The 25,350-nt window shown below is 46.1% G+C and overlaps 1 protein-coding gene across 1 annotated transcript in view; it reads right to left on the bottom strand.

Annotated features, from left to right (window-relative positions):
• LOC108921676 (forkhead box protein O1-A-like) overlaps positions 1-21,808 on the bottom strand; it is a 40,171-nt gene extending 18,363 nt beyond the window's left edge. The window contains exon 1 of the mRNA XM_018731277.2: positions 20,799-21,808. Within this exon, the coding sequence (XP_018586793.2) occupies positions 20,799-21,425 (627 nt within the window). The 5' untranslated portion in view covers positions 21,426-21,808. The remainder of the gene's footprint in view (positions 1-20,798) is intronic.
• Positions 21,809-25,350: the final 3,542 nt, after the last annotated feature.

Below are 25,350 nucleotides of genomic sequence, written 5' to 3'. Positions count from 1 at the left end.
GGGGAAGCCTAAACCAACCCCCTATGCAGCTGTGGCTCTGTAACCAATCAAGCATGCCTCCCCTCCAACTGACAAGAGTCTGATGGAATAAACAAGAGGCAGGAAGACTGGTGCATTGTGGGTAAGGTGACCTGTATAGTTTTTTCACTGAATGTCGCCTAGCTGACCTCATGTTACGATGACACTGGCGCACAGCATTGTGTCACCAAGTTGCCTGACAAGATGCGGTTCTCTCTCTCCCCTCAATTTATTTAAAAGTGACTCTGTGGTACTTAAGTAACGCAAACTCTATAACACAAAGGCACATGTGGAACAAACAATGACAAGACTGAGACCAGAACTATCAAACAGCTCCATGATGACAGCATCTGACTGTCTACTTGACAGCTCCAAAGGTCTCGACAGGGACCTGTCAGAAGAGAGTGAATCTGCACAGATAAGTTTACAGTGACAGATTCGAAGGGTTAACCACTTCCCGCCGCACACTTCCTGTGCTGCATTTTTTCCTGTTCTGGAGCCTTGTGCTATGCAGAAAGTGTGGCGGTGGCAAGGCACCTGAGACTGACAAAAAAGCACACGTCGCAAGAACGTTCCTTAGGGGGCAATGGGATTCCCCGGGGGATGTGCAAAGCACTAAGTGTGCAGGTGCAGCGGGTAAGGGGTGGGGTTGGACAACCTATCTGTAGCTGCGCAATGGTATCGACCTGACATTACAAAAGCCCTTCAGTGAACCACAAAAGAAAACACGACCTGTTGCAAAGCATAAAAACAGGACGGGGTGAAGATCTCCTTAATGTATTTTAGTCATCATCCCATTACATACTGTTTTAACAAGACGAGGTCCCCTTCCAAGCAACAACTGGAACCAAGTTTCGCTCCAACTAAGTTTTTATATTTTATACTTTTACAGCCATGCAATACTCTGGAGAGAATTGTTTTAAACATCAAGCGTATCGGCAGCCCCTGGAATGGAGCACTACATCTACGATGAAATCTGCATGGCTCTCATCAGAGTGCATGATCAAAAGCTAAAAGCAACCATCAGTGATAAGAGCAGCATAAATAAGTCATTTCCAGACCTCCGTTCTGACAAGGGAGGTCAAACTGTGTGGGCAAGCAGTGATCTGTGTCCTCCAGAGCCCTGAGATGACAAGACATAACCTTAAGAAACCCCAAAAACGTCCCAAAGAGAAAAGAGAAGACCGAAAAACGTCTAGGCCTGCCTGCCGCTCTTCCATATACCTGTTCTCTTCTAATCGAGTTCAGAAATTGTGGATTTCTCTATGTCATCTATTTCGTAACAAACTAATGAAAGATGCAATAGGCAAATAGATGATACCCCACCTGAAAACACAGATAGGCCATCCTACTTCTGAGACCTTTTCTGCACTACTTTCGATATTTGCTTTCACTGTTTATCAGCAGAAAGTGATGTTCACTGCCCCACTTTTCTGAAGTCGTTTTAAAAATTGCACAGAAAAAGGGCACAGGACATGTAGAAGACAGTGAAACACAGACACATTCCTTCTCAAAGCTGTTTTAACACACACAATCAGGTCAAAGCCCAGCAGTATGGAAAACAACCAGCCCAACTATAACTTCCATGTGAGCAGCTCTCCAGGTGTCAGTATTGCCCAGTGTGGGGTTCAAACCCACAATCTGCTGGTACATATTACCCCTTTCCCAACAGCTGCTGTCAAAGCTCCAGGATTAAACATAAACCACAAAGACCAAAAAACAAAGCAGATATATTTTTAATTGAAGGTCTCAGTAGACACAGTTAATAGACCATCCCCTTGCCCCAACATGAACATTTCCACCCTTGTGAATTACCCCTCTGCAGCACGGGCAACAGCTAATCGTGGGTTTGCATAGTTTTGCGTGGTGTTTGCAAAACGGGCCCTTTGGCGTATGCCGACGTCAGGTTCCCATAATTCAATTTGCGAAAGCTGAAAGAGACTTATGGTGCTGGGGGGCTAGAGAGGCACAATGAAAAGAAGTTGGGGGTGTTTTGTGATCATGTCAAAAATCCCATTATTCAACTTTCGGGTTATCTCTGAGGAAACACTCCAAACCTAACACTGCCGCTTCTTCAAACACACAATCACACATAGTATCAGCAATTCACTAGATTTCAAGTTGGGGGAACGAGTCAAGGAACTCCCTTGAATTAATTGTAAGGAGAAGATGATCCAGGAATTCAAAAGTTTACTGTGACCTTGAAGAACAAAGAGGAATCTGTGCAGATACCTAGGTCTTCTGCCCTCATGTTCCTGCTTTCACACAATAATGTCCATCTAAAAGTCTATAAAAATGAGGCATGCCATAACTTACATTCCTCAGATTCATAGCAAGCAGGAAAGCATCTCATTTCTATAGGAAAATGCAAGAAATTAAACAGGTACACTGGGAAATGGTAAACAGGAAATGGAGAAACCTTACTGGAATTCAACCTCCTGCAGACACATTCATCAATCCAAAAATATCCACTATCTTTGCTAAGCTCAAAGTCTCCAGCAGATAATTGAGGAGCGGGAAATCTTTAAAAGTTGTCGTAAATCCAAAACCAAACACATTTAGAGCACCGTTCCTTTAGCAGGACACTGGAGCACATAGCAGACAGACAAGCTGTGCTTTGATTTGAGGTCCGAGCAGTACGCAACCATACTAAAATATGTGTTTCAAGAAAGTCAGATTAAACTTTCACAGTTCAAATAATGCAGTTCTAAGTCCCAGACCATGCCAAGACCTATTTATCACCGTTTAGGCTTTTTGAATACAGCCCTGCAAGTGAAGCGTTCTTTATCTTAGTGAAAGGTTTCTCATTGAGCAATACCACCTGCAGCTTTCTCACTTCACCAGACAAGCAAAGACTATAGTGTGCAGTACAACTGAAAGCAAAAATAGCAGAACTCAGTCAAAAATCTGTGATGTGATGGCATGAGGAAAAAATGTGGATCAAATCAAACCAGAACTCTTACTAGAAGCACAAACCATGAGCGTGAAGTTACAATACTTTGTTCACATCATAAGGAGGCTGGATTATTTTGAAAAGACAGCGATGCTTGGAATAGTTGAAGGAAAAAGAAGAAGAAAACCAGTAACCATCAAATGACCTCAGTGATGGCAACAATCATGACACCCATTTAAACACTATGGGCACAACTGGGGGATAGGACCTCCTTGAGAAAACTTATCTGTGTGATTAACAAGAGTAGGCATGGACACAACACTTAATGCCAAAAAAAAAACCATGAAAGGTGCAGACTCAAGCCACAGAGGGTAGACTGCTGGATTTCTGAACCTGACAACTCAACCTGTATTACTCCACAAAAAAACATCCTGCTGTATAAATAGATAAAATTAGACAGAAAGTGTGCATCTATGTAGTATGATAGGATTTTGATAAACAACCACTGCTGGTCTCACTGTCCCTACATGGCAGTGAATGTCATCAGGGTGGGAAAAAGTATGAAAGGGGGTGTTGAACTGTGATTGGAAAGAACACAATTAAAGGGCCAGCATATTTTTTCTTAGGCTCTTGGGTTGACTTATGTGCCTCTAACTTCAACTCTTCTTCTCCAACTTCCTGGGAGCAACCAGCCAGCAAGTGTTTAACTAAAGCCTCCACTTTGATTTCTCTTGCATATTACTACTCATTATAATGTCTTTTCATTTTTCCTTTATTTTCATTTTAATGTAGATAAAAGGGGGGGATGTGGTGGCGCAGTGGATTGGACCACAGTCCTGCTCTCCGGTGGGTCTGGGGTTCAAGTCCCGCTTGGGGTGCCTTGCGACGGACTGGCGTCCCGTCCTGGGTGTGTCCCCTCCCTCTCTGGCCTTATGCCCTGTGTTACCAGGTTGGCTCCGGTTCCCCGTGACCCCGTATGGGACAAGCGGTTCTGAAAATGTGTGTGTGTAGATAAAAGGGCCTGAATCAAACCAAATGGAAAAAAGCAAGACACACACTATCATACTTTAAGGCAAGAACATTTACAATGTTAATTTTGTACACTAAGCTACTTGCAGAGATTTACCCATTTATACAGCTGAGTAATTTTTACAGTCAGTTCAGGGTAACTACCTTGATCAAGGGTACTATAATATGAGTAGATATTGGAGCCTGGGTCCTTTATTGCAGTATGGCGATTTTAACCACTACACTACCTGCTGCACCTACACAGTAAAAAGAAAGGGAGCACTTTTCACTTTTGTGGGCAACCCTTCACTCAGTTCTGAGGATAGGAGCATGGAGGGGACAGAGACATTTTTGTTACCAGTATAAAGGTGGAACGGTTCAGCAAAGTTCACGTGTTTTAGCTGCCTTCAGGAGCTGGGAATTCCCAATCTGCAGACCACATTCACGTCCCCAGTTGCATTGTTGTTCTCTAATAGCTTTACACATCCAGAACAAAACCTAATTTTGGACTGCTTAATAAAGTACCTCATCCCAAAATAACAACAGGACACGGAGCCCTCTGAGTAAAAACAACAAATAGGCGGAAAAACTCTGGACGACTGAAACATGGTAGGTTGAGCTCGATTCACCTATCAGTGTATTTGTCTCTGGGATTATATGTATGCGTGTTGTTGCGCTCAACAGGGAACATCCAGGCTGCAGAACCAAGTGTTTCTCTATTCACAAACTTCCTCCCTTCATTGTATTTGCACAGGAAGTGCTGGCTCCTACTGATAGCAAATCTGGCCCCACCACCACTGGTCAGCTGTAGCCCCTACTGGGGCGTCAGGGTCACGGAGAGGTGGGCGTTACTGAAGGAAAGACGCACTTCTACACTTCCTTAAAGAGGTAGGATTTTGATTGAGGGAAACAAGAAAACCCAGAAAGTTGGCTGGTTCAGGATGTTCCTCCTTTTGATAATGTGTGAAACCTGATGCTTTGTAATTCTCCTAAGTCTGGAGTAGGAGACCTACCCCAAGTTAAAGTATGCAGAGAGTATATAAAGAAAGAGAGAGTGAGAAGGAGTGAGATGAGAGAGATTAAGAGCTGCCCACAGCCCACCCCTGACAGGAAGTGCCTGTGGTTTAACCTTTGTCTTCTATCCAACAGCAGACAAGGCTGGGCAATGCTGCAGTCACTGCTTCAGGCTATGGCTGAGGGGTAATGGTGGCAGTGGGTTGATGGACTACATCAGGCTGCACCTCTGAATGTCGTAGGTGGGGTTACAAGTCTCGCCACCAACACACGTGCCGCATGTGAGTGTGGCCTGAACTAGAGTTATGATCAGATCCTGTGGCAAAAGGAGAAAATCTATGTGCTGCACCTGTGTAGTTGGGTGGATAATGGGGGAGAGCAACCAAGGGGACAAGACAAGAGCTTGCAGCTTCCTGTAGTACCAAGCTCTGTGCTGGCTGCACAACGTTGTATTGTCACTGCCGTTCACGCACAGTGGTCTGCAGCAGCCTGCATCCATAAAAACCAGGAAAATACTTAATTTTTACACCTTTATAAAGATAAGCTTTCTCAAAATGTCTAATGAACTCCCTTTTCAAATTCAAAGCAATGTTAAGCTAAAAAGAAGCATCAATCAAGAGGATATTTCATTTTTACAATTCTTTATAAAGAAAATATGAACAAATATAAATATAAAGGGTTCCTGGAGTATCATGTCTATTGTGTAAACTATAACATCACAAAAACCGCAGTCTCACTGGCTGTCTGGAGACCCCCCACAGCTGTAATTGTGCCTGAACGCATCTGCGTACCAAAACGGTGCAAGGGAGGCACAAAGGAGGGGAATGTGTCCTCAATTCTCCCTCCAAGTGTTACCTCAGATGCCCTCCTTTCTCCATATGCTGAGTGTTTGCCAAGTGGATGCACGTGTTGCACTCCCAAATTTTCCCTTGGTCTGCGTCCAAAGTAGCTGAGGCATGCAGGAACACCCCTCCATGCCAAACATACACACACAGACATGCTAACTGCACGCTGCCAAAAAGTTCATCACTGTCAAACTCCATTATAAAATTCCTCCAAGAAAAAACCAGCAAGATGCCCACAGAGCCTGGTCGGCTGCTGCCCCGTTTCCTCATGTCCACTCCACTCAGCTCAAACCCGTCATCTCTCCTTAATTAGTTCCAATCACCTGCCTCATTAGCCTGCGGGCTGGTGGGGAATGAGGTAATTACCGCTGTGCTAGGGTGTCCACATCCTCATACAAATCCTCATACTGTCCTCATCTCACAGATCTTCTTCTAGTCACTTCCTCTCTCTCCTCTTCTCTGGCAGTCCCCACATCTAATCACCGCCCCGGGCCTCCTGCCTCCACTCACCTCCTCTTCCCTAGTTCCTCTAGACATCCATTCAGCCAGTATCACCATCTTGATGTTTTTTTAAATCCACTGTTCTTCTTGATACTACTCTTTTACATTTCTCCACATCCCTTGTGTTGTGTGACTTCCTCCTTCTTGCTTCTCAATTCCACTGTGATTCTCACTCTCAATCACCTGACTCTTTCAGTTGTGAACATTTGCACAAACCCATGTGGTGGGAAGGACCCCAAATCCCCATAAGGCCTCCATTCCACATTTAGGTTCAAGCTTCTAAGTCGATGTCAAATTACTGAAAGAACTCACTTAGAGGCAGCTCATAGAAAACAAGTAAATTCAGCAGGAGCAGCGAATTACAAATCCAACAGATCAAATGTCCACCTGTGCCCATTGTGGCTAAGGTGACCCCAGAGTTCTGGTTGATCTCTAGTGAGCTACAAGGAGAAGCTCCATTTAACTGTGGGGGCATAACCATGACTTAGGATATGAATGTCACTATGGCTTCAAGAAGGTGGTACAGACCTCACCAAAACTGGCCAGTGGGATTAGCAGGGCTGTTGCATTAAAATCTGAGTAACACCCTGAAGTCAACCCGTTCCAGCAATCCCTGGCCCAAACACAAACACCATGTAATTCAAGGCCCAGATAAACATCTCTATGGCTTTTTCCATGGAACTGGTTTCACCTGAGTCTTTGTCAAGCTCCACAGAATGCAAAAGGGAGTTTATTTACACCAAGGCCTTGTCGGAGGACCTCGGACAACAACGGCACTTTCTGTCTTCCACTGAAAATCAGACACAGGTTTCAGGTCATTTGACCTGGAGCAAGAAAAACAGGACCCTGGGAGTTTGAAATGAACTGCCTGTTAGCTAAGACCTGAATCTGAACCTCAGCCAAGTTCACAGGCCTCATTCCAATGCCAAAAAAAGAGAAAGAGTTGGCCAAGACCCTTCTGGACGGCCACAGATTGACACCCAAAACAACAACACATCTACATCAACTGGCCACTGCTTCCTCTGGTGTGGAATACAATGTGGAGAGTTAAGTTCGTACAGGGTGCTTATCTTTTCACTATCTTGCAGGTAGTAACAGTTGGACACGACCACAGATCACTGCACAATGTAAATAATCATGAAATGAAACTGACACAAGATCACTGTTTCCATGTTAGGCCATCAAAGCTTCAAAGGCTGCTGTTGGATTACATTACACTGAAATTTTTCTTTACCTGCTCATTATTATTACCATCATTAGCAATATTACTGTTATTACAAGGTTTAAGGGAATACATAAAAGGTATGTGACAGTTTATCATCATTTTATTTGATTTCTTCTGGTTCATAAGATTTAAGAAGTCAAATGACAGTGAAAATAGAAGAAATGACAGCGAACATGTTCAGAGTTCAGGGGTCTCAAACAAATCCTTCTCCTATAAGCCACACCTGCACAGAGGTGTGGAACACTCCCACCAAGGGTGGTGCACACAGAGCAGGGCATCACCAGGGCAAAGCTCTCAGGTCACAGTCCACTAAGAAAAACATAAAGTTCCAGTAAGGCCCCCTGCAGGGTATTGCTCTTCTGCCAACGGCTTGGGTGTGAGTGGGTGGGGGTATTAGAGGGTGGGGTGGTGGGCACAGCAGGGTAAACGGTTGGAACGCCCAGCTGGCACTCAGGGGCCTGACGCAGTGTAAACAAACCTCGAGCAGGGTGGGTGTGAGAGCACAGGAAGCGGGAGGGGTCTGAGAGGTACGTATCGGGGGCGTGGTGTTTTCACAGAGAGTAAAATAAAAAAAACCAAACGGCCCACACCCTCACTGCTACAGCCACTATTGTTGTCAAAAGATTTATCTCTGTTGACCATGTCTATTTCATTTTCCATTATGCATCAGTTATTAGTCTGCAAAACAAATATAAAAGGTTATCTGCAGAGACAGTTATCAAGTTGAACATTATTTTACTAATTTCAAAGCTCATCTGCAAGTTTTTTCAAGCACTCCAAGAGCTGAATATCTGACTAGAGTGGCTCAGGTTCAGTGTCTCTATGAAGCACTGATGGGACTTGAAGCCACAAACTTCAGGTGTAAATTCAACAACCTTTAACACTGCAGCTGTGCAATAAAGAAGCCATCTCTCATAGCTCATGACCCACACTAGTTCCACTGCATTTTGCTTCATGCTATATCCATGAGGGGCTCCATCACCTCCCTCCATCTGACTGCAAACACAGTGCCCCTAGGTCATAACATGTCATCACTATTGGGGTTGCCTATGCATTCACAGAAATTAAGCATGTCATTTGAAGTCACAAAACCACGTCTCTCTTACTCCCTTGTGACATTACCCATCTGCTTGGTGGCTTCTAAAGTCTACAGTTTGACCTTTCATCCCAAGCATGTAGACATTTACATTTAGTTATTTAGCAGATGCTTTTCTCCAAAGCAATTTCCAATGGATACTGTGTAGCGTTATCAGTCCACGCACCTTATTCAAAGTGACTTACACTGCTAGATACACTTCTTGCCATGGGTCACTCATCCGTATGGCAGTGGAACACACTCTGTCACTCGCACACTCTGGGTGAACCTGAACAGCATGTCTTTGGACTGTGGGAGGAAATCGGAGCACCAAGAGGAAACCCACGCAGACACCGGGAGAACATGCAAACTCTAGACAGAACCTTATACTACTAAGGCATATCACGTACACTCCCTAATTATATAGCATTAAGGTCCTGCTTTGGAAACAGGCCCAGCTCCTGCAGTCCTATGTATTCTCCCATGCGAGATTTTTAAAAAAAAAAAAACAAAAAAAAAACAAAATAGATTTCTACATAAACAGTGTGAAAACTGTTCAGTACAGAAATGTGTCCTGTGTATCTCCCCTCCACTGCCTTCCTGTAGCTGCCTGTAATCATCCCCTACATCTCCAGCAAGAGCACTGCTTGGTGGTCTAAAGTTGAAAGCCTGTGTTTTGGTTTTGGCCCATATGTGGTGAATGAGCTCCCTCTGTCCCTCAGAACTTCTGAATCCCTTCCAGCATCCAAGATGAGTTTCAAAGCACATCTCTCTCAGGCTCATTTCTGTCCTGACATCCTCACAACTATATAAATGAATGCAACACCATCTGCTAATTACCTATATTATTTGCTATTTGAATGTCACTTCTATAGGCAGTTATTTGAGTGATGTATACCAGCAGAATGGCAGTAGCAGGGAAATAAGCTATGTGTTGATAATTCTGGATATGTATCTAAAGCTCAAACTGCTGCTGATGCCCTTTTGTTTACTCTGAGCTATACATTGTTTTGGAGAAGTGCCTGGTAAGTAAATTAATATAAATTTAAATGGGTTTAGCATTAGGACTAAACAGCACTGTTTTCCAGCCCTTTTGACCAGCAATTCCTTTTTCTTATTTGGTTACTTGATTTTTACATGTCTGATTTTACACAGCTGTAGCTAACTTTCATTAAATTCCATCATATAAGTTGTCACTTTTTAGACTTAACTTTTGTTAATGTTTACAAATCCACACATTTACATGATTCATGCAAGTAAAAATAAGCACATAGGTGATTTAAACAGTTTTTATTATGGAGTTTAAGCCTGAACTCAGCCTTGAAAATCTCCATCATGCTGGAAATAACAGATTCGGCTGCATTCAGACAGTATTTTGGGTTGTTTTACGAGTTAAGCCTGTTACACAGTCTGGCATATTGTGTCCCTTGGCTTTAACACACACATACTCATACACACACTACACACACAAAAAAAAAACAAAAAAAAAAAAAACACAGGAAGTCAGAAGTAGCAGCAGACACTGAATGCAAATTGTGTGCAAGGAATTCCCACACAGCGTGCCAAAAAAAAAAAAGCATAACAAAAGATTAAAAAACAAACAATCATTATCTCACAAGAAAGAGTTTTAAAAAGTGCTTAAATGTTATTAAATAGTGTTTTTCCCCCTCCCCATGCTGCCAGTCAAGCACACCCTGCCACAGGACAGACAGCTTGTGACAGCCTGTGTGTGTATTCCCAGTCAGCCTCACAGGCACCAGCTGTAATCAGTTCAGGGCATGACTTGCGCAACAGGCTCACCCGAGAAGAGGGCACAACTCCCAGTGAATCACCACATCGCAGGGAGCAGACCGCCCTCCATAATGTGGGTTTTGGAACCCAAAAGCCAGTGACACTTGACCCCCCCACAGCCCAAGCCCTGACAGAGGCGGTAGGAGGGGCTTCTCCACCCCAACCCATATCTCCCTGAGGGTTTGCGGCCCTTGCTGCTGCCCCTGTATACCCTCCGGGGATGGGATGCTAACAGACGCTGTTTTCCAGCCACTCGAAAGGAAGTGCATCATGGCTCTCACTAAAGGGACCATTTTGTTTTTACAGGAAAGTGTAAAAATAACCCCTGTGGTTCCCCCGGGTCAACATGACTGCACTCCTGCTTTTCTTTTTTAATCTGTTTTTTTGCAGGAGAAGACACTCTTGCACACGTGCACTGGGAAACAATCAGCACTTGGCCAGCATCTGCAGATTAAGTTTCATGGCTTCAGTTGGCAAACTGGCATGGGACACAGCTGCAGTGGGGGGGGGGGGTCAAAGGGCACATCTGTGTCCCCCATACCTAAGCAATCACAGTGACCATTTGGCCCGTTTGATTGGATCAGGTGTATTTGATCTAGTCATCTGGAGCTGTACTGCCTCAATGAAAGAGCCACACATCTGACCATTTGTTACCCACAGAGGGGTATGAGAGGGAGAAAAAAAAAAAAAAAAAGAGGAGGGTGTGCCAAAACCTGCCCTTTAGGATGCTATCACTTCAGAAGTCTAAAAGCTGCACTTCGGAGGACCAGATATACCTGACTGTTTCCAGAAGAACCGTAGACATCTTGATACATTTGGGAGTACAAAACATACAGTACCTAATTTTAAATTTAGGATTGCAGCAAATCTGACAACACCTGATTGAATAACGGATGTCAAGCTGCACATGAAGGAGGACATCAGGAGTTTTACTGCACAGATCTTCACATCACAGACTGCACAACAGATTAACTAGGAGGTTGACAAAGACCTCCATTTATAAGAACCAAAGTTAAACACAGCCGGATTGATGGCAGGTTTTGCAATCCCAATTGACACCCTTTTAACCCCAGCATAATCCAGTTCTGCTTGAACACTGGCAGCCAAACTGAGCAATACTATCCTCAAAGTGACAAGGTGGAGAAGAGAAGGTGCCTTCTTACCCTCGAAGCCCTGTCTCCTCACTACCATTTTCACTACCCCAGGGTTGCTACTGTGCTGAACTGGTTCATGGCAACATAGAAACAATTTCCCATTTTCTCCACTTCCAGCCACACAGCCTCATCTTGTACACCGCTGAGAGCCAGAGGACTGTTGGGAGGCGGCGCTTCACTCCTGGCTTGCTTCCCCATGAAACAGAGGAATCCGCTCCCCCGCCCGCCACCCCCAACCCACTAACCATTGGCCATTAAACAGCATTCTGAAAATGCTTTCACAGATCCTGTGCAAGCCTGCCTGTCTTAATTGGAACTCCCTCCTCCCTCCCTCCCTTTCTGCCACCCCCCCACCCCACCATCCACTTCCTTGTGCTGCCACTCTGCTGGAACAAGCTGCCCCAGTCTATGCTGGAGATGTAGCTGGCTCAAGGATCATGTCCTCATCAAGCAAAACAAAACAAAAACTTGTGCTCTCCACCAGAGAGGATGGAGTGGCGGCAGGGCAGCAGAAATGTGGGAGCGCAGGGACACAGGGAAGTGTGCTCACAGCTCTGGAATGGAGGATGTTTGACGCGTTTCCTAGAGCAGCTCCCCCTCCACACTTCCAAAAAAAAAAAAAAAAAAAATGCTTTGTGTCCTCCTGTTATTGTCAAGTAGCACAAGAAAATCTTATAAACCAACTGCTGTACCCTAAAGTTGTTCACCTTTTTTCAGTCCCTCAGCCAGACTTCATCTTGACTTGGACTACAGAGGGGCTTCAAAAGAGGAGGAGATTTAGAGGCCTGTTGCTCCACAAGAAAGAAGCCAGGGAAAGCTCCCAAAGGATGGAGGCCAGAGAAGATCCCTCGAAGGAACGAGTCTTGGGAAGGTACCATCCAGTGTGTGATGTGCGATTCTGTATCACATACAACTGTATAAATCAGTATATGTTATGCAAGTATGCTTCAGATTAAGTGCAGCAGTGTGTCTCACGCTGGTTTCCTCTAACGACAGCTCCATATTCAGGAAACAAATACGCACAGTAAAAATACAGCTTCACTCTAGCAGGTTTAAAGATGGATGCAAAAGTATTTGAAATGTGCACCGCGCAGAATGGCAACTTGACTTCTGTTGATCAGTCTGTCTGTCAATGAGGGTAAATAACAGGCCTCGTCTTCACAGATCACCGGATTCCCCATCGGCCCCCCACCAATCCCCCACCCCACATGGTGGAGTTCCGCTGACTAACAAGTGGCTGCAGACTTTGGCCCGCAGCAGTCCGATTCCAGTAAACGTTGTTACGTAACACCTCTGGCGCGCGTCACCTTATCTGAACTCACGCACACACGCCGCCTCACGGCAACGGGCAAAACAGTCTGAGACGCTTAGGCGCGTGTGTTCGCTGGGCACGCCGGTCGGCCTCGTGTAAAAATAACAACAGGATTATTTTCTGCTGGAATGAGGTAGGCCAAAGAACAGAGACACCCGGAGGGAATAAATCTCCTTCCCTCATGGATGTGGCTCTGTGAAATTTCTTTCCCCTTTTAATCTTAAATGTATATATGGGCAAGCGTTGCATGACAATAACTACATTACACAGTGTCTCTGGAAACTGGGATTGCGAATTTCTGCAGATCCTGAAAGATGCCACTTCTACCCAGTAAAAATGCAACCATTGCCGGTTCACAGATGGGGACACTCTCCTGCTCAGTTCCCTGAATGCAGCAGAGCCGACTGCACTGCGCATTGAAACGTGCCTGAGAGTTGAACCTCCCCCAGAGGGACCCCTCTCAGGAGGGGAAGTGGGCTGCAGATAGTGCCGTCTCCAGACTTTCTATCCTGATTTTCTGAACTCAAACTGAGTCTTACTGACACTCTTAATGGGACTTTTACCCACAATGAGACTCACCTGTCTTTTATATCCATTTACAGATAGATATTCACTGCAGGTTAACTGTATTCTAACAGGACTTGAACCCAGTACCTCCGGCAGACATGCCCCGATGATCACACCCCTATCACGCGGACTCACCCTACTTGATTTACAGACGACCTTTGGAGGTGCATTTCTATTTTGTGAAGTTCTGAAGCATTTGTATCACAAGGAGAGCTGTGTGTGAATATGTCACTGGGAGGAGGAGCCTGTCTTCCTGTTAACACAAAGACATTGATCCCAAACTTCAAAGGATTCCTAGGTAACAGGGTTCATGGCCTGAAATCAAGGTTGATCCTTAAATATTGACTTACTAATGCATAGAAGCATACACAGAATATAGTACAATGCACCTATGGACCCTGACACAAACAGGAGGACATCATAGGTAGTGGAACACTGGAGGTGTGGCATGATTGAGTTGATGTATGTGTTTTGCATGTATGTTCTATACGTGTGTATATGATTGCACTTTTCAATTTTACTTATATGGTTTAGCCAATAAGTTCTAAGGCTGGCGTATAACATCTCTGTGCCACATGTGCTGATGGCTCGTAGTAACAGCTGCGACTTATGCAGACGGGTCTTAGAACTTATTCCTGTACCACAAATTATTATTATTTATCTGACACTTTTCTAAAAGGTGACTTACACTTTGTATACTAAGCTACTGAAATTACTTCATTTATGCTCCAGAGTGATTTTTACTAAATTAATTCAAGGTAAGTACCTTGATCAAGGGTGCTCTAGCAAGCCTAGGGATTCAAACCCAGGTACTTTGCAAAGCACTGGCTTTAACCTCTAGACAACCTGCTGCAACTACACAAACAAGAAAACACATTTCTGACCAGCCTAAGAGACATAAGACAGCAGACCTAGGGAAACTACACAGGTAAAACTATGGAGCGAAACGGCCCCCCGAGTCCCACGACCCCCACCCACCTGCCTGCCCCCAACTCACACACAGCGCTGGTCCTCAGTGAGCACTAGCCGCAGGGTGCTGACTCAGTGCAGGAGGACTAAGTGGCTGTGAGTCACCAAACCCCCCAACCTCCAGCACGATACGGTTTGGAACAAAGCCAGAATTCTCAAAAACGATAACAGTGCAAGAATCTCAACCACACACACACACACACACACACACACACACACACACACACACACAGGAATGTAAACATTGTCCATTTCTTTCTGTTTTCTAGACTTTGCAGGCAGCTCAGAAGACCCGATGAGTGAACTTATTTCCAGTGGAGCTGTCCACTTTTCAGAAGAGAGTGACACCGTGGCACTGAATGTGGGACCATCTCCCCACAACCAAGACTGAGTCAGTTAGCAAAGTGTCTGCACAACCATGGCAAATCAGATGCACACACAACTCCTGGACACTTTGCTGATCAGAAGCAGTCACCTTTCTGACTACACCTGCAAAATGAATATTCTATCATGAGGACATATTTACATTTATTCATTTGGCAGACATCTCTCCAAAGAGACATATCTCATGAAACAATACAAAAGTGAATTACACCAACAGAAGGATAGGTCTGGATGCAGACATGCGATTCTGTATCACATACAACTGTATAAATCAGTATATGTTATGCAAGTATGCTGCATATAGTTTTTTTTTTTCCTTTAACTATTAAACATAACATAATACAGGTTTATAAAGCACATAGGAGATGAGGGGAAAAGTATGCCTGAAAGAAACATGTTTTCAGACCCTTTTTGAATGTTAAGAGATTCATTTACCCGATGCTTTTCTCCAAAGCAACTTATGTTAATTTACTTAGTTATTTACCTATTGAGACACCTGGGTAATTTTACTTGAGCAATTTAACGTAAGTACCTTGCTCAAGGGTACTACAGCTGGGGTGGGATTTAAACCTGCAATCCTTGAGTCCAAAAGCAGCAACTCTAACCACTACACTACCAGCTGCCCCCGAAGATAAGATTCACATCTCACCTCATCTCCAGCTGTGGTGCCAGGCGGGGGTCACACACTGATTAAGCGTACAGCTTGCACCTTCACCTTAAAGATTCAGCAGTTCTGAATGAGAGAGATAGTTCATTAAACCAGATTGGAGCCAAGACGTATACAAAATTCTTGCCATCTGTACCTTTTAAATCAATTAAAAAACATCAACCTACAGGTGCAGAAGCATTTTGGAGTGTCCTCAGGAATGAACAGTTGAGACTGAGAAACAGACTGAGGTGAGACTGAACACCCTTCTCCCACTGCCTCAAGAGCTCTCACAGTCAAGTGACCCAAATCACCTCTGAAAAACAAAGTGGCAATTCATCCCTCCATCTTCACTCCCATTCTTATCCGCCACCCACCGACCATCCCCACCTGTGGCTGAGTGCCAGCCAAGGCAAAAAGGAAGACAGAAAGAAGCAACACTGTTTCTGGAGACGAGCAGAACTGAGAACATGCCAGCCAGGAGCACTGAATGGGCCATTCTGCATTGTCACTACAATGCTGCTACCGTAACACCCCCACACTGCCCGCCCAAGGCCAACAGGAATGGTGCCCGGGAGGTCAGTGAGAGGGTCTGCCAACAACAGAGAAGAGCGGAACGCTCCTTGCATTCCGTTTGCTCTGGCAGACACAGCAAGCTGGAGAGAGGGAGGGGGCAGACGGAGAGGAGAAACAGCGCTAATGGGAAATAACAGCACCCTCAGACACATTAACCCCCCCCACACAAACACACGCATACAATAATGCTAACACATGTGGATGTGTAGAACCTGCTTGACAGGGTCTATCTCACACACCTCTGCAGAGTTGGATTTCACAACTGCGCTAGGTTCCACAAGTTGAACCGTCTCATCAGGGTGGCACCGATGAGCCACTGGAATGGGCAGAGTGCTTACATCAAATTAAATAAATGAATAAGACGTGGGGCAGAGTGGATGGAGTACAATTGTCGCCTCACAGCTCATGGAGTGTGGAATTGAACGTTGGGTCGAACATGGTCTATGCAGCTCCCATTTACTGCCCAAACTTCAATAATTTTCCTCCGAGTACTCTGGTTTTCTCACAGTCCAAAGAAGCGTTGAAGGTAAAATATTGACTCTAAATTGTCTCTGGTGCGCATACGTATGAATGAAAGGGTGTGTGACTGCCCTGTGATGGACTAGTGTCCCATCTAAGGTGTATCCTGCCTCAGACCCTCTGCAATCACAAGAGGCTCCAGACCACCATAGCCCTGTATTGGACCCGTAGTTACTTATACCAAATGGACAAATAATTAAAACATGTTAACTAAAAAATGCTTTCAACTCAGCTGTCAATTAGATAAGTCATTCCAACTGGTTGATGCAGAGAAGATCTGAAGGTAAAGAAACCTTCAAATGAGCTCAAGGGTGAAGGCAGCAAGAGCAGGAAGAATGGAGAACTAAAGGCTTGGAGATGCAGAATCACTGGTAGGATACTCCCCCACTTTCATACAAAAAGCCTGGCTCACACGTCAGGGGATTGGGCCAAACCTAAAATCCACAGCCGTCCAGGAAGAGATTCTTGTCTGGTTTCCAAAACCAGCAGTAACTATTCACAAGGCTCCAAGAGAGCCCTCAATAAAGACACCGAAGTGTACCATTGTGGCAGTGAGATACGCCTGACACCAGAAGAGAGGGGCAAGAGGAGTTAACAGACCTCATCACTCTACATGGTCCTCTGAATAAAAATTCAATTGCCTCATGCATGGGCAAGTGGCATGCAAATGCTCAAAGAGCCCATGTCACAGCAGTGCAACAACAAAATGAGGCATCTGGTCCATTATCTCACCTTCCTGCTCTTTGGCTGTCAATGGGTGAAGGTGTCTGCCAAAGCTACACCTTGAAGCACCACTGAGTGGCACAGACATCCCACAAATACAAAGAACATTGATCCTGCTACATCACAGAATGCTCCGGATGGAGAGCGGCAGGCAATATTTTGTCGTGACATGCATAGAGTGTGATGCTCATCCCACCTCTCCTGAGAATTCGTGTCTTGTTTGTAATTACCGGTAATCCCAAGGTTATTTTTAGCACAGCGGTGTAGCAGAAATCTGCCTTCATGCAAACTCACAGCAGTGAGTTTCTGGCCCAACTGTGTCTTTACGTTCTTGAGAAAAATCGACATACTTTGGCAACCCACAGTCATGTCCACTTGTTGTGCCAAAGCCAGACCTTAACTGACACTAACTTTCAGATAAGCACAGCGAAACTGAGCGACAGCATGCCCCCAAGCAGCAATGGCAGGCTAACCCATCCGCTTTTACAACCTGAGCAGGGGAAAAAAAAAAAAAAAAAAAACATGGAGTGCTGACTGACAAGAAAATACGCACCTTGCTTCTGCTGTTCCTGCCACAAGTCACCAGACAGCTCAAAGCCACACAGGATTTTCAGGTCGCCACTGAGTCACGACATGAATCACACTGATTAGACAGCGGTCAGGTAATTACACGTAGCTACGACTGAAGACCCTTCTACTACCCAACACTCTGGACTGGCAGTTATCATCTGACATAGGAGAGTGCATCATAACTATTACCAGCCCTTCATTTAGAAATCTCTCCATGTTTCCCCTTCTGAGATCCTTCTACAGATCTCCTTCTTTCATGTTTAGAAGTTTTCCTGTACATAAAGAAGCAGGTAGCATAGTGGTTTAGGGCTGTTATCTCGCAAATAAGCTCCTACTTCACAACTCACTCCTGCTGCAGTACCACTAATCAAGGTACTGACCCTGAATTGATACAGTAAGAATACTCTACTGTATAAAATTGGTAAATCAGTATATAGTTGATTAGAGAATCACTCTGAAAAAAGGAGTCAATTAAATAAAAGTTAATATTAATAATCCATGTCAATCACAAGACCTTCAGTCAACCAGCTGCAACTTCCTTGACTTACAAACCTATGTCTCACCTAAAGAATGACACAGCTGAGCTCACGAACCCTACAAAAAAGGCACCACTAGGGGACAATAGACCGTCCAGCATGTATGAAATCATGCGTTTGCTTCTTGACTTGACAACCACCCAACAATGTATTTGACCAAGCAAAAACAGCACAAGATAGTGGCTTAAACAAATTAGCCCATTCATTTTTTTAATTCATTCCAGGCCTTCATCCTGTGAATGTGACTTCACCCCATATTCATCACCATCAGATAATTGTTGGTTGAAAATGATTGTAGGAAGATGATGAGTGTTAGCCATGTCAGACCTTTACAGCATCCTCGTAGGAGTAAAATTACACACAAACACATATGTGCTCACAACAGACTCTCAAGTGCTACCAAACGGACAAGTGACCCACTGCAAGCAGACCAGCTGCGCATTAATCAAAACGCACCCCGCTGGTGGAGATAATTGGCCCACTAATGGATTCCAGCCCACACTTAATTGTTCTCTATTCATGTCTAATCATGTTCAGCTTTCTGTGCTCCGTGTTTTTTTCATGTTTTTGACTATACTTGTTAAGGTTGCCTAGCATATCAGTAACAATATGCCCATCCCTCCATCCCTCCAGCGTACAGCAGGAATGGCCCTCAGGTTCTCTCAAACCATGTGCACCTGGGGAAAGGGTTGTGTTCATCGTGGTAACAAGCAGGACAAACCCCAGGGCAAATGGGGGAGAGACAAGAGCTTGATGTGAAACCATCTCTTCTCTTCCAATCTCTTCTCATTTGACCACTCACCTTGCTGCTCTGAGACTGGCATTGACAACCCGTTGCTTGAACCAAAAGATGAGAGAAAGGGACTTGGGTCTGGGTGCCACTGGAGTTTTTTTTTTTTTTTTTTTTTTTAAAAATGCAAGCCACCATGTATCACAGGGCAAATTTGTACTGTATCAATTCAGGATAAGTACCTAGAAGATGGGTAATACAGCAGGAGAGTTATTCAAACTAGAAACCTTCCATTCTCAAGAGAGCTCTGACCTTTATGTTACTTGCTCCCCACCCCATTTTTATTAATTCTAACCATTACTGTGCGCTGAGCACACTGTCTCTGCTTTATTGCCATGAGGCCAAACTCTATTTTTTAAGAATATTGATAATGCTGGTGTTTCCATTAAAAATTGAGTATGGGTACATTCTCCCGACCTGCCTATGTCAGTGAGTCAATGACATACTTGCCATGCAGCCTGACTCTGTGTTTCCATTTTTTACCCTCACGTTGCTGACTAATCATGCCTTCACTTCAGAGAGAGAAACAGCTGAACAGGCCAGGCATCCGGGGTCAATAAACACCCTGTGGTTTTAGGGGGAGCTGGTCCAGTACAGGGGCTCTGCAGGACCTCCATCCACATCGTGCAACACTGAACATCAGGTGACACACTGAGGGTTTTTTTGTTTATCAACATCTGCCAGGCCAGATGTTTCCTAATACAGACCTGTGCAACAAACAAGAACTTCGTCTCAAACTTCAGTCCCTTTGAGGGAGCTACTTTATTCTGTTACACGCCAAAATAGGAGCCCCCCGCTCTCCACTCTTTCTTTCACTTTAACCATGTTTGATGTCACCACGTGCCACCTGCGCTCCACGAAGCTCTACAAAGCAGCGCCACATCCGTTCAGCCGCATCACGACATGGCGATTTTCTGCGATTTGCAGTTTCAATACGTAGTTTTCAACCGATCCTCAGAGGCCGCCCCTCATCTCTCACGTAGTATCGATGGAGAAGCGCACAGATTGCGCGCAATTGCGCTCTGACAGCGCGCGGCAAGACTCCGCGCACGCTCCGCCGTTTCCAGAGCTCCCCCCACGCCCCCTCTCCCGGTTTTCTTCTTACACTCCAAAAACTATAATCCTTTTCCCGCCAATGGCCCTGTAAAGCAAAACATCACATATATGGGATATAGTTCTCGCAGGTGACAATCTCTCGCGGGCGCGAGAACAGAACTGGTTCCCGTTATCAAACCAAATAGCACTGATATGACTTTTTTAAGATCCTGCATTGAAAGTACCAGAGAGCAGCTCCTGCGCCAGACAGACATATCATTACGTTCATTCCCCTGCGACGTAGGCGTCTCTGCTGCTTAGTATGGTCCAGTGCATGAGATAACTGACTGATCATTTGACGATGAATACAAGTCATCGGGCACAGTTACATCCGCATTATAACCCGAAAAGCTGCTCTGCACTGGACCTGTTACGCTCTCGCACGCAGGAAGCCCACGCTGCAGAGTGGGGGTGGGGGGTATCCCCTGTCATCGTGCAGATGATGTGTTGCACAGTTTGACGCGTGCCCAACTCTGCAGCATCCTAACTTTCCTGACCCTCTCCCTCACGCGCACGCTCAGGACAGGAGACCAGAGGAGGTCTTTAACTGGCAGGCTTTCACAGACTCCTGTTGCGCGCGGTCCTACCTTCCAACCAGCCGAGCTGTTGCTGTCGCCCTTATCCTTGAAGTAGGGTACGCTCTTGACCATCCAGTCGTAGATCTGCGACAGCGTGAGCCTCTTCTCCGGGGAGCTCTCGATGGCCTTCGTGATCAGGTCCGCGTACGACATGTTCCCCCACGCGTTCCTGCGCGAAGAGCTGCTCTTCCTCTGCGCCGCGGCGGCGGCGGCTGCCGACACGGAGGAAGAGGAGCCCACGGGGGAGGGAAGCGCACCAGCGTGCGCCTGCTGCTGCTGCTGCTGTTGTGGGACCTGGGGGCTGTGATGGTGCTGCTGATGATGCTGCTGCTGCGGCTGATGATGATGCTGATGATGCTGGTGGACGCACTCCTCCTGACACCCGAAGTCCCCGCACAGCGCGACCGCCTTCTGCTCGCGGTAGTCCTCGCCCTCCTCCAGCAGGCTCAGGCTGTTCACGTAGTCCGCGTGGCCCCCCGGCTCGTGCTTCACGGATGCCGCCGGCGAGGACGTGCTGGAGCCCGACGGGTCCAAGAACTCCGGGCGAGGTAGGGGCCAGGTGCACGAGCGGGGCCGCGAGAGCGGCTCGAAATCCGGATCGATGTCCACGAACTGCTGCTGCGGCGCCTCTGCCATCTTACCAGAACAGCTCAGACAGACCCCGACGACTCGCGCACACCAGACCTTCCAGAAAGAAAAAAGCGAGGGATCGCACGGAGAGGGAAAGACGGAGTCACGAGGGAACTCGGTCACTTGGCGAGCTCGCACGTGCGACTCTGAAGCGCAGTCTGGGGAGACTCGCCACTCGTGGGGCTGAGCCGGCGGCCGGCGGCGAGCGGAGCCGACGCGTGAAGCGGTTCCCGTGCTGTTAGTGTGACAGTGTGTACGTGTCTCTGCTATCGTATCGGTGTCCAAGGTGTCTTCCGGCCGGCGCCGCTTGACTGTCTTCACATCGCACGTTTCCGGCGGAGTCCCGTTCCGTCGCCCTCGCACGAAGCTCTACGACTGCGAGCGCGAGAGTCCCCGGCAGCGAGGGGAACGAGGAGGAGGTGCCGCCCACGCGCTGAGCGACACAGCGCGCCAACCAATGGGTCTCGCGCGTCCGCGAGGTAAACAGCGCGCGCCTCTCTTTACTCTCACATCCCTCCCTCGTCGGTGCTCTTCTTTCCTTCCTTTCCCCCTCTTCTTCTCACAACTTTTTCTTAACTTATTTCCTAATTTTCCTCTTCTTCTCTCCGCTTTCTCGGTCTTCTCCTCTCTACTTTTCCGTGTTACTCTGAAATCCCTCCCTCGTCGTCAGTATTTTTCTCGTGTTTGATTCTCCTCATTAATGATTACTCCTCTCTCACTCTTCTCTTCGCTTAATCCAATTTTCTCCCTCTCTGCTTTCCAGTTTTTTGGAAAAAGCTAGCTTTTCTCCACCGTCCTCTCACATCCCTCTTCTTCTCCCTGCAACTCTCTTCAGGTGTTTCCCGCCTATCCGGGTTACTGCTGGCAGCGCGTGCCGCTGCTCGGCTCTCGCGCTGGCGGCCCGCCGCTCTCACAGAATCAGAAACGAGAGTTCGCAATTTGATCGCCGACCCGGGGTCCCCTGTCCTTTCCAACAACGTACTGGCGACTGTATCTCGTCAAAATCAATAAAAACACCAAATGAAAAATACATATTAAATGACCCAAGTTTCCTTCAACAGGAAGTTTCTAGAAGCGTGTCCCGCATTCTTGAGTGACACAGAGGTTATGTGTAAAGTGGATTTTCGGCAGACTGAGGGCCCCAAACTGCCTTTTAGCAGCAGTAAAATGTACTAAACACAGGTGGAACGGATCGACAGACTGCTTAACGCTGAACTCCCTGGCTTCGTTTTACTACATAGGAATACTATACCCTGTTACAGTTATTATGAAGTCAAGGCAGATGTGAGAAGGGGCCTCGACCTGCTCCAGCAGGTGGCATAGTGGATAAAGCCACCAGCTTATGGATGTTCAAATCCCTTCCGTCGAAGTGCTTACCGTGCGTGGATGCAATGCGAATATCCCGCTGTGTAAATTGCTAAATAAGCGTAAAGCTGATTATCTTCATTGTTAAGTCACCTTGGGAAAAGTGTCAGATAAATACAGGTCAGTCATAATAAGTGAAGCCTGATTCAGAAGACATTGATGTGGGAAACACATGACTCTCAGCCCTTGACCCCAGCAGGCCTTCACAGTTTACGTGGACCGTGCCGTTCCTCGCCGTTTTGGCGCGGTCACCGAATATATACCAACGGTTTACCTCCAGAGCCGTTGGGGGGGGCAGAATATTTGCTGGGAAATCTGCAGGAGAAACTTCCAGAAACCGTCGCTTGTGTGCTCTTTAAGCTGCGGTCTGAAAAAGCCAGTGCTCGGGGAGACGGTCGTTACGTTATGGTTGAATTACTGCTGCGGCAAAACAGCTGCGCTCACCAGTAAACTGGAGAAGCTTGTGAAAGCAGCTTATTTACCATGTTTAGTCTTTACTGGGCAGCGCTGTGAGTGTCGTTTTAAACCTCCCCTGTAAGGAATGTGTAGGTCCACGTCTTTAGTCCTTAGAGCCATTAGTGTAAAAAGTCTTGACAAAGTATAATATACTGTGGCACCAAGAGCGGTTTCCATTAGACTGGACCAGATGGGACGTTCCCAGTGCAGATAAGATCAGTGGATGCTGGATATTGTCAGTTTAATTATGTTAAATTCTTAATTTTATTCCAGAGGCCAAGACTGGCAGGTTTGAATGCCAGCGTAACTGATCCTTTCCTGAGTAAATTACAGTACTTGACCCCAGACTCAGTGTTAGAGCGGGGCTGGAGATGGTATTCCCCCCCTCCCCAGATTTTCGCTCTGGCCCCCCAAGTACTAACTGGAGGTATTCCCATCCACTGCATGTCACCGCTCCCCAAACAGCACAAACTACAGCTGGGGCTGCTTGACCCATAGCTGGGGGTTTCACTGGGGTAATTTGGAGTAAGTATATTAAACGTGATACCCAGAAAAGGTCAGCCATCCATGTGTTATTTTTATTTGTGTTTTTTATTACTCAGCTGTGTGTACTACTTTTATTTACTGTTCACACACTTTTTACTTCCCCAAATGCGATATTCATTCGTCTTATTCTAATGGGGTGCACGGTGGTGCAGCGGGTCCGGTCCTGCTCTCTGGTGGGTCTGGGGATCGAGTCCTGCTTGGGGTGGCTTGTGATGGACTGGCATCCCGTCCTGGGTGTGTCCCCTCCCCCTCCAGCCTTGCGCCCTGTGTTGCCGGGTTAGGCTCCGGTTCACCGCAACCCCGCTTGGGACAAGCAGTTTCAGACTGTGTGTGTGTGCCTTCTGTCAGTATTTCGTATCTATGATTCTGGAGCTTTGGCGTTTTTTTCTTTCAGGTGTTAGTAAGTATTACTATCTATCTTCCTGGGACATACAAGGTTGTCCAAGCCGCCATCTCCCCACCCCCCATCACAGTATAGTTTAAAACCGTAGAACGTACTCTATAAAGTACATTAGGACTCAGCACTGGAGCACATGCAGTTTGGGACAGATTGTAAAAACTTATGCCCTGCAGAATGGACAAAAATAAATGGCGGCATTTCAGGAGGATATGAAGGTAATGAAGAAAGAAAGGGTAGGAGAGCTTGTGCAAAGCGACTCCAGACAACACAATGGGCTGGCGTATACAGCCTCTGGGAATGATCGCCTGAGCTAACCGTCTGAGCGATTAATTTGAGCGAATGAGACGTGTCTAGACTGCCTTGACGGTACCAACTCATGCTGCTCTAGCTCATCTGCTCACCTCTACAATTACACGGGATCTCTTAATAAAAGCCTGCACGGGCCACGACCGCCACTTGATTTCTATTTTTAGTTCCCATGGACATTTGTGCACGCACTCCAAAAACTTTGTTTGTGAGCTGCTCCCTATTGTAAGATTTTTTTTGTTGTTCAACATGCATGAATCATGAAACCATCAGATTCTGAATGACCACTTTGCCCAGCTTGTGTTTACAACTACTTTGTAGGCGCTACTGCCCCCTTGTGGTCAGACTGTGGTACAACAAGGCCTCTTGAAAACCTGCCCTGGTACTATTTAAATCAGAAAATGTACAACCAAAAATCTAAGCTATTACTAAATGTAATCAGCAGTATAGTAAATGGTTAGTAAATATCTGCTGAGAGAATAAATGGAGACCTGGTCAAGCTCATGAATTTCCTCCCGCAGCTCATGCACATCTTGCTGCAGGACAAGGTGAAGAAATAGGTGGACACACAAGCAGCTTTGTTTTACAGTTCCACATGGTTTTAAAGAGATGAGTCACATCCCTTGATTATTAAAGCTTATCAAAAATAAACACACCTTTGTGTGCCCTAACAGTTGTGTGTGTGTGTTTCCATTGAACTAAGAGCAAACAGGGTTACAGTTTCCTCATCTGGAGAGGGATCTAAACCCCCTTTCTCCACAAATGTACACTTGAAAAATTGGCACAGCAGTGTGAACATTTATACTCTTAAACAACCACAGTCTGGTAGAAGAGAGACAAATTTGTCCATGACAACTG

The sequence above is a fragment of the Scleropages formosus genome, chromosome 25 (genome assembly GCF_900964775.1).
Source record: "Scleropages formosus chromosome 25, fSclFor1.1, whole genome shotgun sequence".
Lineage (NCBI taxonomy): Eukaryota > Metazoa > Chordata > Actinopteri > Osteoglossiformes > Osteoglossidae > Scleropages > Scleropages formosus.
Note: the sequence above shows the minus strand (reverse complement) of the source record. Positions and strands in the feature narration are given on the sequence as shown.